Below are 13,443 nucleotides of genomic sequence, written 5' to 3'. Positions count from 1 at the left end.
TAATAAACCTAGTGCAGGACCGCGCATAATAAACCTAGTGCAGGACCGTGCATAATAAACCTAGTGCAGGACCGTGCATAATAAACCTAGTGCAGGACTGTGCATAATAAACCTAGTGCAGGACCGTGCATAATAAACCTAGTGCAGGACCGTGCATAATAAACCTAGTGCAGGACCGTGCATAATAAACCTAGTGCAGGAGCACGCATAATAAACCTAGTGCAGGACCGTGCATAATAAACCTAGTGCAGGACCGTGCATAATAAACCTAGTGCAGGACCGTGCATAATAAACCTAGTGCAGGACCGTGCATAATAAACCTAGTGCAGGACCGCGCATAATAAACCTAGTGCAGGACCACGCATAATAAACCTAGTGCAGGACCACGCATAATAAACCTAGTGCAGGACCGTGCATAATAAACCTAGTGCAGGACTGTGCATAATAAACCTAGTGCAGGACTGTGCATAATAAACCTAGTGCAGGACCGTGCATAATAAACCTAGTGCAGGACTGTGCATAATAAACCTAGTGCAGGACTGTGCATAATAAACCTAGTGCAGGACTGTGCATAATAAACCTAGTGCAGGACCGTGCATAATAAACCTAGTGCAGGACTGTGCATAATAAACCTAGTGCAGGACTGTGCATAATAAACCTAGTGCAGGACCGTGCATAATAAACCTAGTGCAGGACTGTGCATAATAAACCTAGTGCAGGACTGTGCATAATAAACCTAGTGCAGGACCGTGCATAATAAACCTAGTGCAGGACCACGCATAATAAACCTAGTGCAGGACCACGCATAATAAACCTAGTGCAGGACCGTGCATAATAAACCTAGTGCAGGACCGTGCATAATAAACCTAGTGCAGGACCGTGCATAATAAACCTAGTGCAGGACCGTGCATAATAAACCTAGTGCAGGACCGCGCATAATAAACCTGTGTGTGTGTGTGTGTGTGTGTGTGTGCATGTGCGTGCGTGCGTGCGTGTGTGTGAGAATGCTTGGATGCTAGCGAACTTGCGCACTTGTTTCCGTGTTAAGGCAGAAGATCAGATCTGTTCCTCATGGGTGGAAAGCATCAGATCTGCATCTAAATCCCGCTCCAATCTGTGGCCATCAATGTAAACATGTACAGTATGTCTCAGACACTCATGAGCCAGTTTCTCATAAGTGCTGTTTAAGCAAGCATATCCATTCTCCAACAATGGCTTACAATTGTTTTGTCGCTAACTTGTTGTTGGAGTTTAAAGGACCAATCCAGTTATTTTCAACCTGGGCCTTATTTTCAACTCAAACCAATGAGATTATTTCTGTCTCCAGAACAGCTCAGTCTGAAACGCGTTTGTAACAAAAACTCCAATCTGCTACGATTTCTCCAGAAAGTGGCTGAACATGAAAGAAACCGTTCAAAGAAAGAACAGCCATCTATCTCTCTCTCTCTCTCCCTCTCTTTCTCAATCATTTCAGCACACAGCATATCTAGCCCAGTGCGATGCCACCCACTTCCCAGCTGACTGGCAAATGTGTCTGAGAAGGCGTACGAGCTTGAGAGTGTGATCTAAACACATAATGTCACTTAAAAACTTTCATCTCTGTCTACCCCTGTGTGTATGTGTCTGGCTTTCTCTCTCTCTCTCTCTCTCACACACACACACACACACACACACACACACACACACACACACACACACACACACACACACTTCTCCCCTTCTAAAATGAGGATCAGTCAGTTTCCTAGTGAGTTTCTTCACCAGTGAGTGATGAGTGGGAAAGCCTCCATCCAAAGAGAGACAACTTCTACCATTCCTCATGTAAGCTAGCTCAGTGTGAAAGGAAAATGAATGAGGATGAAAACAAATGAGAGGATGCAGCTGGGACATAGGGCCCTATCTTGGTACAGGTGCGCTATCAGCTTTTTGCGCTTGCGCACCTGTTTGCGTGCCTTAACGTCTGCCTTATACTTTTGCGATGATAGGGCCCATTGTGTTTAGAATAGTCATTTGACCACAGATGGGAGCAGATTGGAGCTCTGGAGGTCAATGTCCACTTTAAAGAGCAGTTATAGGCGCTGAACAAACACGTGGCCACACACCCGTTGCCACTGTTTAATCTGATGTCAATAGGGACAATATGATTTGCCATGACAAACATTGCACTTTTATCAACAAACCCTTGAGGAGGCAAGCTGGTCCACTTCCTCCTTTGCAAAATGGGAGATTCTAGAAAATAACCTTTCCTGTTGCTAATCATAAAATTAAATATAATAAGAATATATGTGCTCACACTGCAGCTACTTGACAAGACAAGAGAAAAAACACTGTTGCTTGAACACAAACAACAAACTGAGCTACGAGGATATGCATGATGTTGAGATGACATATAACTTGAATTCAATTTCAATTGAATCATACATGACAAGGAGGTGTTCTCAACAAATATATATATTATATATATTTGGCTTATATTAGAAAGAGGCCTTTATTTCTTAAAAATAAACTCTCATGGACATAATCCCTTGATTGCCTGACTTTTATTGCAAAACATTGAACAAACCAAACATTTCCATTTAAAGTTTAAAGCAAATAAATTAACTTCAACAGTTAAGTTATTGTAAAAACAATTAGATTAACCTGGAATACCACGGGTATTAACAAAATACAACATCACAACTCAAATAAATGTGCCCAATGTCACATAAAAACAAAACAAATGGCAGACTGGCCAGTTTACAGCACAGTCAATAACAATCTAACACCACAGGTCCCATGCTAATTACAATGTAGCTACTACCATCTTGTGGCACCGGTACGTTAATACAAACATTATATAACAGGCACCAGGACTTTACAGTATTCACTGTAGTTTTTGTTACTTTTTTTTTTTTTTTTACCAGGCCTGTATTGGAGGCAGGCCTTTATTTCTTCGTGCAGACCGTGCCCCCGGCCATTATTAGAGGCCTTTAATGGAAGAGGCCACTATTAGAGGATTTACGGTAATAATGTACATAGTACATGCATATTCCAGAGCCTTGAGTTGATGTCTGTTCATGCACCTTATGAGGATAGGGAACTGAAAGATGAAACCCAATTGTCTGGTGGGTTTCATCATGCACACCCCAGGGGAGAGGAGCATCTCGTGAGGACAAGACTGAACATAACATGACGGCACCAAAATAACATGTTGACACCAAAGACAACAATGCCTTTTCTCAACATCTCTCCATTCACCTTTATGTGAAATGTGGAGTAAATGCAAGGACGACTTTGCCCATAAACGAGGGATCAGCCGATCAGCATTTTGGTAAACAAACGGCGTCACTGGGTGGAAACACGGGTTCTCGCATAGCGCAGAGTACGCACAGCAGAGAGGAGCGCAACGGAAGTCAGCGCCATGACAGTCACCGCACCGATAAGACAATATTTTAAAGCCACAATATTGTATAAATATCAACAACTAGCCAACAGATATCAAAGCCAAAGCTGGTGGACATTATGGAAAGAGCATGACTTGAACTGGTTGATCGTTATATCAAACTGGTCATTCGGTGACGTTTTATTGCCACACAACTAACGTTAGCTCACAGCTAACGGGAGTCAATGGGAGTGCTGCATGAGGCAAAGACGTAACGCTACAATGCTACCAGGTGCATGTATTCACATAGGGGGGACGCGCATGGGTTTGCGCGTAACACCTCGCAGAGACACCCGGAAGTCAGGTGTTTGTTGTCGTCGTGACGTCACGCTGATTCCTCGTATAGGAGACGAACAACTCAGTGCAAACAACTGACGCAACCTTTGATCCGCTTCACAAAGGCTTTCCTAAACCATCTGATTGATTGATTGATTGAATTTATTTGACAAATTAAAAAATACAATACACCAACAAGCATACAGTATAAAATATTTCATCAGGATATCACAATAAAGTCCATTTAGTGCTATTGCTCCATTCGTGGCCTATATGAAAAACGGTAGATAGACGTTTCCTACTTGAAAATACGTTTTACCTCAGCTGTAAGGTTGTGAATACAACTGGAAACTCCACTCAACTTCCTGAACACCAACAATGAAATACATGTGGTCAAGTGTAGGGAATGATTCATTTCAACTAAATCAAACCGACTAGATGATTTTGTTCAGTTCACAAAAGTCATTTTGAAAATTCTTGAAGCGCCACACATCTACGTACTTGCTGTATTTTTGTGAGGAAAAAGTCGATAAGGACAAGCAGGGTCTACAGAAAACACTCGTGGTGTTTGACGGCTTTCATACGAGTTAAAGGGAAACAGCATCCGAAAGCACTTGTAAAGACAACTTGCCACTGACCTTTGACCTTTCAAAGCACAACCAATAAGCTTACAGATGGAGGAGAAACAGATTTTTAGGTGTTTTGTTTTTCGTTGTTCCAAACTAAAGGCACGTCGCAATAAACAAACTGTTTTATTGGTACCGGCAATGATGTTGTCTTTGTTAGCTGCATTTATATGCACTTGATTGAAAGCAACAACTTCACGTCTCTTCTCTCGGGGCTGTCGAAAGGCATTCTGGGAAACATAGGAAATCACTAATGGCTCATTTCCATCACATATAACAGCACAGTACGGCTCTACTCTCACTGGCCTTACTCGTCTCGCCCTGATAGACTCTCTGATTCCACCACAAGGTTACTTGCCTCCGCCCACAACTGGTCGTTATAGCGACCGCATATCCGCCCTCCGCCCATAGTGATTGCATTAACTTCCCTCCGCCGTGTCTAACGTTAAATGAACACACAGACGTTTAACAAACTGTAGATGGAAAATGAATGGTGGATGAAATCCCTTGGTTGTATGTTGAAGGCAGGAGAGGACGTGACTTTAGCCGGCGTGGCTTTGGTGTTCAGTCAGTAGTCACTGCGACCATACCAGGAGGTAGGCTATAACGTATAACGTTAAAATTAAATCCATACACAGAACTTTTAAACTGGTTACGAAATACTGGAGCCTCATGGGCAAAATGAGACCATCGGCTAGGAGAATGGATATCAATTTGTTGTTATTTACATGGATGCGCTGTGCGGGGGACGGGGTTTACTACGCTACAGGGAGAAGAGGAGCCACCTCGGCAGCCACTCACCAGGAAAGGCAGCGGCTCCGCTAAACCCCCGCCTCCGGCCTAGCGGAGTCAACGTAACACACAACGAACTACAAGGGCTTCCCGAGCCACGGACTTTTCTCTCTCAAAACAATTGAAAACCACCGTGTTGTTAAAGGAACACTCTGCCCATTTTCAACCAGCTTTGTATCATTAGAACATCAGTAGTATATCAGAAAACTGTAAACAGTTTTGAAGTCTGTCATTTAATTTGACAGTTATTGAGTGTTAAAGTGTGGACCAGTGACATCACTGGTCCACACTAACTCAAATGAATAACTCATTAACTCAAATCAACTCTCAATAACTGTCAAACTATTCATCATTCATCTAGTTTGACAGTTATTGACAGTTGATTTGAGTGCAGTGTTTTCACGTCACGAGCAGACACCAAAAGTAGCACGACTCAACCCCGACTCAACCCGGGCTGTCCCGGTTTTTGACCGGTGGAATGATAGAAAACAATTGAGTCGAGCGGGGCGGGGCCGCGCTAATACCAGCGGGGAAGCAGGTCACCGAAAAGAAAGTTAATCACGAATGAATTCCTGGTGGCACGCGTATCACAGAGGCTCGGTCCTTCACGCGGCCGAGGCGGGTTTGAATCCGACCAGTGGTCCGCATGTGATCCCCTCTCTCTCTCTCCCCACCTTTCCTGTCTGCCTACACTGTCCTATCTAATAAAGGCAAATGCCCAAAACATAATCATAAAAAAATAATAATCCTGGAGCGTGCTGAACATGCACAGATTGGTGAACTATCTGAGGGTGAATTTTTCCTTTCACCATTAAATCAGTCCTATAGGTTACCTTCATATGACATGAATACAGCATATACGTGGGTGTTTCAGTTTGAAGGGGTTTCCCATTCGCTCCTAAGCTGGGTGAAGGTCCATGAGAGTGAACAACATAACTAGCCGGGACAAACTGCACAGCCACTGACAGCTCAACTTGATCTATCTATTGTTATGGCGGACGCCTGTTCTCTCCATTGATGGCAGCATCGCAAGTCAGGGTGACATGTCCTTTTTAGCACAGCCATCACCACCTGCGCCTCCTTCAGAGGTGTGCACTTTAGCAGATACCAGAAAACAACATTCCATCAGCTTCCTATTCAGTGCAATTAGATGTCATGCTGATCAAAATCATGAATGAATAAATGAGGGCTCTTGTCTTATCTGAGTGTGGTTTCCGTGGGAGATGAGAAGGATGTAAGGTAAGCACTTCCGGCTTTTCGTCTAAAGTCAATGGAATTTTTGTATGGGGAATTTCGGTTAAATGCTGGAAATAAGGTCTGTGGGTAACAAAACTTCAGTTACCTTTGTGTTCAGCAAGATAGTCTTCACAAATGAGGACCACCTTTGTGACTTTTGAAGCGTAAATGTGTGTGTGTGTGTGTGTGTGTGTGTGTGTGTGTGTGTGTGTGTGTGTGTGTGTGTGTGTGTGTTTTTTTTTTACACGATTTTCAGAAAAAGCCTCAAAAGTCATAAAGGTGGTCCTCATTTGTGGAGATTATCTTGCTGAACACAAACTTCATAAACTTTTGCTAACCACAGACCTTATTTCAGGGATTTAACCGAAATTCCCAATCCCGTAAGAACCAGGAAGTGCAGGGACTTCTGGGTAAGCCTAGAAAAAGACGTCATCCCTGCAGTACTCTATAGACGGTTTTAACTTGACAACAAAAACATTCTAAATTGAACCCCCGCTCACTTCCTGTTGCAGTGTTTGCTATGGACATAAAAGAAAAAAAGGGGTTAGGGTTAGGCTCTGATTTAGCTCCAATTCATGCCTATTCCAAGCGTGACGCGTGCTGAAGCCGAGCATTGATCTGTCAAGCCAGGCATGAAGTGAATGGGAGTTGTGGGCGGGTTCAAGGCGCTGAGAGGGAGAGAGAAGGCTTCTTGTGTGAACGGCTCAGCATGAGCCTGCCTCAAGCTTCAGTTCTGCTTACGTTAGGCGTCCTGTGTGAACAAGGGCTTAGCAGGGTGAGGCCGCTTTTACACACATAATATTGGCAAACCGATGTATTAGCCTGACCCTATGACCACAGGAATAAGCAGTGTTTAGAAAGGGCAGTGGTGACCTAAAGGTGAGAGGAGCCAGCATGTGACCGGGAAGGTTCAATCAACGGGAGTGACAGGATAAACATGGGCGGGGAAAGTTACAGGCATCGCTTACCCCTCCCTCACTACCATCACCCTGAGGTGCCCTTGAGCAAAGCCCTTAACCCAAACTGCTCCAGTGGAGCTGCTCAGTGGCCAGCAGATCAGACTGTGGTTGTACTGGTCAGCTTCCATGTGTGTGTGAATGTGAACAGGGCACTCCTGAAAAAGAGACAGAGCATTGCTCTCAGTGAGACTCCCCCTGTAGGAATAAAGTGTCGAACCCGGATCCATCATGAGACAAACAACACTGGGATCGAGGGTGACATTCAGTGAGCAACATATAGGGGCCATTTACACCTGGCGTTAACATGCGTTTTCTGTGATCAGATTGCAATCAGATTGTGTTTTATCACTTGAAAGTACAGGTGTAAACACCCCCAAAACGCATTGAAGAAGGATTGCAATCTGATCGGCCAAACCACCTCCGGAGGTGGTCAGGGATGCATTGTGTACACATTGAACACAAGTGTAAACGCAATGTGTCCTCTCTCAATCTGGATACAGCAACTTTATGCGGATTGAGAGGACACCCATTTATTTCTGAGAAATGAAAACGCATGTTAACGCCAGGTGTACATGGAATCAGGTTAATGTGGTCAAGTACAATCTGATTGCAATCTGATGGCAGAAAACGCATGTTGATGCCAGGTGTAAATGGCCTCAGAGGCCAAAATGTGACATTCAGTGGCTCTACTGAGCAACATATACTGAGCAGCAACATATACTGAGCAACATATACTGAGCAGCAACATATACTGAGCAACATATACTGAGCAGCAACATATAGGCCAGGCCGAGCTGCTCTTCGTGGCTCACATTAAAGGGTGTTCAGGGCTCGGCTTGAGAGTGTTGCAGGAGGCGGAGACAGGCACAGTATGGTGCCTGTATGCCCAGAGGCAAATGCACTTACGCAAGAGCTACTACAATGGATGGGACCACCACAACATGAATACACATGCCATGCCTCTCTCTCTCTTTCTCACACACACACACACACACACACACACACACACACACACACACACACACACACACACACACACACACACTTTCGTGTCATCCATCCTGGCTGTAACCTCTCTTTTTGTCATCTACCCTGGCTGTGTCTCTTAATTGGTTGATCTCCTCTTTGTTTCTGAGAGCTCGCAGCCTTTTCTAACACAGTTGATCTTTCGACATCATTATTCCAGCACAGCTCAGTGTTCATGTGGTGCAATAGAACAACTGCTCAGCCTCTATCAGCTGCTGCTGCTATGAGTGAGACAAATAATCATGTCCACCAAAGGTGGATGAGGGAGATCAAGTGGACATTGTGCTTTTCTGCAGCCCTGGATGCAACAGTTGGTCTACTACTAGTAGCCTACTACTACTAACTGCCCTGCATGTAGGTGTAGGACTGGAGGTGCTTTGTGCAGTGGTGATGAATGGAAAGGAGGGTGAACTATCAACTCCACCATTTCACCCAGTCATCAGTCTCACAACCACCAAAGTACAGCGCGAAACGAAGCAGCCTATGTGGCAAGCGAGACGAGACTACCACCAAAGTAAACCAAAAGCAATTATTGAAAAACAGAAATAGGTCTACGTGGGCTATAAAAAACCTATCAACTTACTATACCACGTGTTTTACAAAGGTCTGTCTCAGGTTTTCCCCTCCACTGAGCGTGGGTCAACTGAGTTTAGCTGCTTTCCCCCGCAAAGGGACCTCAAGTCGACGTTGCTAGTGTAGTAGTGGATGCAACAGTTAGTGCGCTGAATCTCACAACAGTTTGGAGTTTGTTCTTTTTTCCTCCCCGCCCTGACTGCTCTTCTTACCTTCTGCTGCCTCCTGGCCATGTCGGTCGGCTGCTTCGCGTTGAACGGATAGGCGATGCAGCGCATCACAAACACGTACAGCTGGAGTCTCTTCTTCCTGTCCTCCTCCTCCCTCTGCATCTTCTCCAGGTCCTCTTTCTCCTTGTCGCTTCCCACGGACGGGCTGGGGCTGGAGGGGCGGCCGCCGCTGCCTCGGCCCGGGGGCTGGAGCCCTCCGCCGGGGCCGCTGTCGGGGCCGTCGGCCCCTCGGCCGGGTGAGAGCCGCGCTCCTCCGCCGCCGTTCTTCGGTGCCGCCGCCGCCGCCACATCTCTGCTGCGCTCCACCTCCACCATGTCATCCCCTTCGTCCTCGCTGGAAGACGGGTCCAACATGCTGGGCTTGGATGGGGACTAATATGGAAGCAGCAAAGATCAAAAACTGAAAAGTCAAGTGTGTGTACAGGGGGGGGGGGGGGGGGGGGGAACAGATGCCGATCAAGAAATCCAGTGCCAGCCACCTATGTAGTATGCTAGCCTCCCTTCAAAAAACACATCCAGGGAAACTGAACTCGAGGTGGAGACCGAAAAGCTGACAGTGATGTGGGCTCCGACAGATGTGCTTGTCAAAAAAAACTAAAACTGTTTGCAGACAAGTCAATCTCAGCAAGAGAAAGGAAAGTGTGGTGTTGCTGTTGGTTACGTGGTGGTTTGCAAGCCTTTCAACTCTCCCAGTCAGTCACCACAGGGGGGGGATTTACCAGGAGAATAGATCTAAAGGGGGAGGGGTCGCACAGAGAGAGAGAGAGGGGGGGGGGAGGGGGGGGAATGGGTGGAAGGAATTGTTCGTCTCTCCAGCAGCAGCTCTCTCTCTCTGCCGGGAGGAAATGTTGCCGTGTGTCCCTGGAGGAGGGAAGAGCCAGGGCCGAGACTGAGGGAGCTGGCCGCGGTGCTGAAACGCGATATAGGCTGTTCCCCGATCAGTTTGATGCGGCTGCAGCGACAATTAGATGAGATGAGCAGCAGCCACCTGATGATATCCAGCAAGTCCAGCAAGGCAGGCTGAGCTACAGAGCAGAAGACCGGAATCAAGTTTGTGCCTTCAAAATAAAAGCGTCTTTTGTTTAGTCCGAAAAAATAAAATGTTACAACTATGCTTGCAGTAGTATCCCAAATATCTTAGCAACGAACGGCTGGCGCCATCTTGGGGGTCCTTCTCTCTCTCTCTCACTCTCTCTCTCTCTCTCTCTCTCTCTCTCTCAAATTCAAATTCTCTCTCCCTCTCTCTCTCTCTCTCTTTTTTTTCTCTCTCTCTCTCTCTCTCCCTCCCTCTCTCTCTCTCTCTCAATCACAGGAAATGGAATCAAATGGCAAGTGACACAGCTATTCCACACTGTAGCTCTGTAGCAGTCACTAAAGCCATGGTGGATGGAAGGAAGGGATAATAGCCTAATACTAAAATTATAGACATTTTGAAAAGAAAATTGCATAGGCTATATTATACCCTATAAAATGTTGAATACAAACCTGCAACATACCTCCAGCAGTAGGCCTACAGGGCTTGAAAGTCTCTCCCTCTCCTCTTCATGTCAACAGTTGTGTTCTATTTGGATGGGAAGTGGAACTAGGCTATTTTTACCACGTGCGAAGCACGGGTCAACAGACTATTAATTCAGTATCAATCAGTCATATGGAATGGAAAGGACGATTTCCACTTTCGGGGACGGTGGATGGCTTTCACTCTCGTTTCCCAAAGGGGTGGTGTGTTTCAATACGCCTGACCCCGCCCGCTTGGGACGCTGCCTTCATTTCGACTCACACACACTAGCCTCTTCTAAACATGAAGTCTGGATTATGTCCGGCTAGCCAGAGCAGGATATTTTCCTGTTTTACTTTTCTAGACATGAGTCTTTGTTTAGAAACAGCTCGAAGATGGCGAGTAGGGTGGGCGGGGGGAGGGGGTGCGGTAGGGTGTAGTGATAAAAAGAAATGTGATGTGGAAACAGCTTTAGCGAATCCGTAACCAAACTCGATTAAAAAACATGCAGTTTTTAACGGAAGATGCATTCCGACGCATTCAGGCGATAACGTGGGGTGGCAATGTGCCAGAAAAAGTGAGCGCTTGCGGCTTGCCTTTGTTACATCGCCAGTCAAAATAGTGGTCGCACCGACTAACATTACACTGTGGATGATTTTACAAGTGGCATTCAAGTCATAGCTGACTAGTTGTCCATTTATTTCTCCCCACAAAAGTTAGGCTATGTAAGGGATAATGTATTGTGAGCCGGTGATTACTGGCGAAATAATGACCGACAATCACCTGAAGGTCATTATTTCCAGTAATCACCGGCTCACTATACATTATCCCGCTTAGAACATGGCCTACAACTAAATTATTTCAGTAATCTGACAAAAATAATTATTCAAATAGATTTTTTAATAGCGTTTTCAACGACAAAGCGGTTTCATTCGTAATTGGCACACAAGACACCACAGCTGCAACTGGTTGGCCTAATTAGTAGTGTCTGCAGACAAAATGCTCTTATCAACTGATTAATCCAGGTGTGGCAGAGCAGCGGTCGGTTGTCGAGAAATAATGACCGGTGAATCTTGTTGATTGACCAATCAGAATCGAGTATTCAAGAGAGCCATGTTCTAAGTAAGGGATAATGTATATTGAGGCGGTGATTACGGGGAAATAATGACTGACAGGTGGATTGAGCCCGACGCGCCAGCGGAGGGCTTAATCGTTCACCTGAAGGTCATTATTTCCCAGTAATCACCGCCTCAATATACATTATCCCGCTTAGAACACGGCCTACAACTAAATCATTCAATAATCTGACAAAAATAATTATTCAAATAGATTTTTTAATAGCGTTTTCAACGACAAAGCGGTTTCATTCGTAATTGGCACACAAGACACCACAGCTGCAACTGGTTGGCCTAATTAGTAGTGTCTTGCTGACAAAAAGCTCTTATCAACTGATTAATCCAGGTGTGGCAGAGCAGCGGTCGGTTGTCGAGAAATAATGACCGGTGAATATTGTTGATTGACCAATCAGAATCGAGTATTCAAGAGAGCCGTGTTCTAAGTCTCGATATAGGCTGATACAACAGCCGTTTTTCCAATAATGCGGATCCTGTACTAGGGGCTCAGATGGTCATGATCCGCACTCGCGGGAGTGCGCATAAGGCGGCTAATTGTTTCTAAACATGCAGGCCGACCGGCTAGCAGCTGGTTATAATCCGGATTTCACTGCATGTTTAGAAGGGGCTACTGACTCACACACACACACACACACACACACACACACACACACACACACACACACACACACACACACACACACACACACACACACAGTAATATAGGCTACTTCAATATTGGGGGGGGGTGTATCCTTTATCTCACCCTCTTGTATCTTTCCTTTTGTCATGACCCTATACAAGAAGTAACACAAATTACATGGAATAACAATTACCACCATTGCACATCACTCCATCCGTGGCTGTACCCCATCTAGCCACAACCCGGGGATGCCTGCCCCCGCTGTTGCCACATGTGGTCCAGTGCCGAATTTGCCCTTGTTTCTCAAATGCACATAGCATACTCAGGCCAGATCTGAGCCACACCAATTTGATTTGATGACCATTTTATTTTAAAATGGAACAAACCCAATTATGTTCTGATGCATCTGATGCGCTAGCATATAGGCCTGCCGCCTATGTGATTTTGAGGCCCCAAAAGGCTATACAAATGTGCATAAGAGGTTTTTACTTATAGGACAAAACGGAATCCTTTCTGTCAAACTTTCCAGTGCCGCAGTTGTGTAGGAGGCAATCTGGGAACTAATGGTAAAAAAATGAAGAAGAAAAAAACATATATTAAGTCGAAAGTCTGTCTCGAGAGATTATCTGGGGGTTGCTTCATCCTGGTCTGATAGGCTATATGCTTGTGTGTGTGTGTATATGTGTGTGCGTGCGTGTGTGTGTGCGTGTGTGTGTGTGTGTGTGTGTGTGTGTGTGTGTGTTTTGTGTCCAGCTGGCTGGACACAACATGTCTTCTATCATGTGAATGACAGTAGGCTATTCACCTTATGTTCCAACACAGGGGTCAGCCAGTTACTTCCTATTGTGTTGACACTTCCTGTGACAGCACAGTTTACAGTACTAGTGAACAGGTAAAACAGACGGTGTTTTGAACAGGAAGTCATAACACGACTGGATCAAGTGGGCGGGGCTACATAAGGTGAATATAGTTTGCAGGAACAGTGATGGTTATTTGTTGTGGCCACAGTTGGTTGAATCAGATATTGGAGACAGACTAGCATCCTGTAGTCCTT

General features: G+C 45.4%; 1 protein-coding gene across 10 annotated transcripts in view; it reads right to left on the bottom strand.

The window, feature by feature from the left end:
* LOC310798074 (calcium-dependent secretion activator 1) overlaps nucleotides 1–9,493 on the bottom strand; it is a gene marked incomplete at both ends in the record, with an annotated part of 159,682 nt that extends 150,189 nt beyond the window's left edge. For all 10 annotated transcript variants that reach the window (XM_083660564.1, XM_083660559.1, XM_083660561.1 and 7 more), the window contains one exon: nucleotides 9,122–9,493. In XM_083660564.1, the coding sequence (XP_083516690.1) occupies nucleotides 9,122–9,493 (372 nt within the window). The remainder of the gene's footprint in view (nucleotides 1–9,121) is intronic.
* Nucleotides 9,494–13,443: the final 3,950 nt, after the last annotated feature.

The sequence above is a fragment of the Poromitra crassiceps genome (assembly GCF_964638095.1).
Source record: "Poromitra crassiceps genome assembly, chromosome: 25".
NCBI classification, from domain to species: Eukaryota; Metazoa; Chordata; class Actinopteri; order Beryciformes; family Melamphaidae; genus Poromitra; species Poromitra crassiceps.
This window is presented reverse-complemented; position numbering and strand designations above follow the sequence as displayed.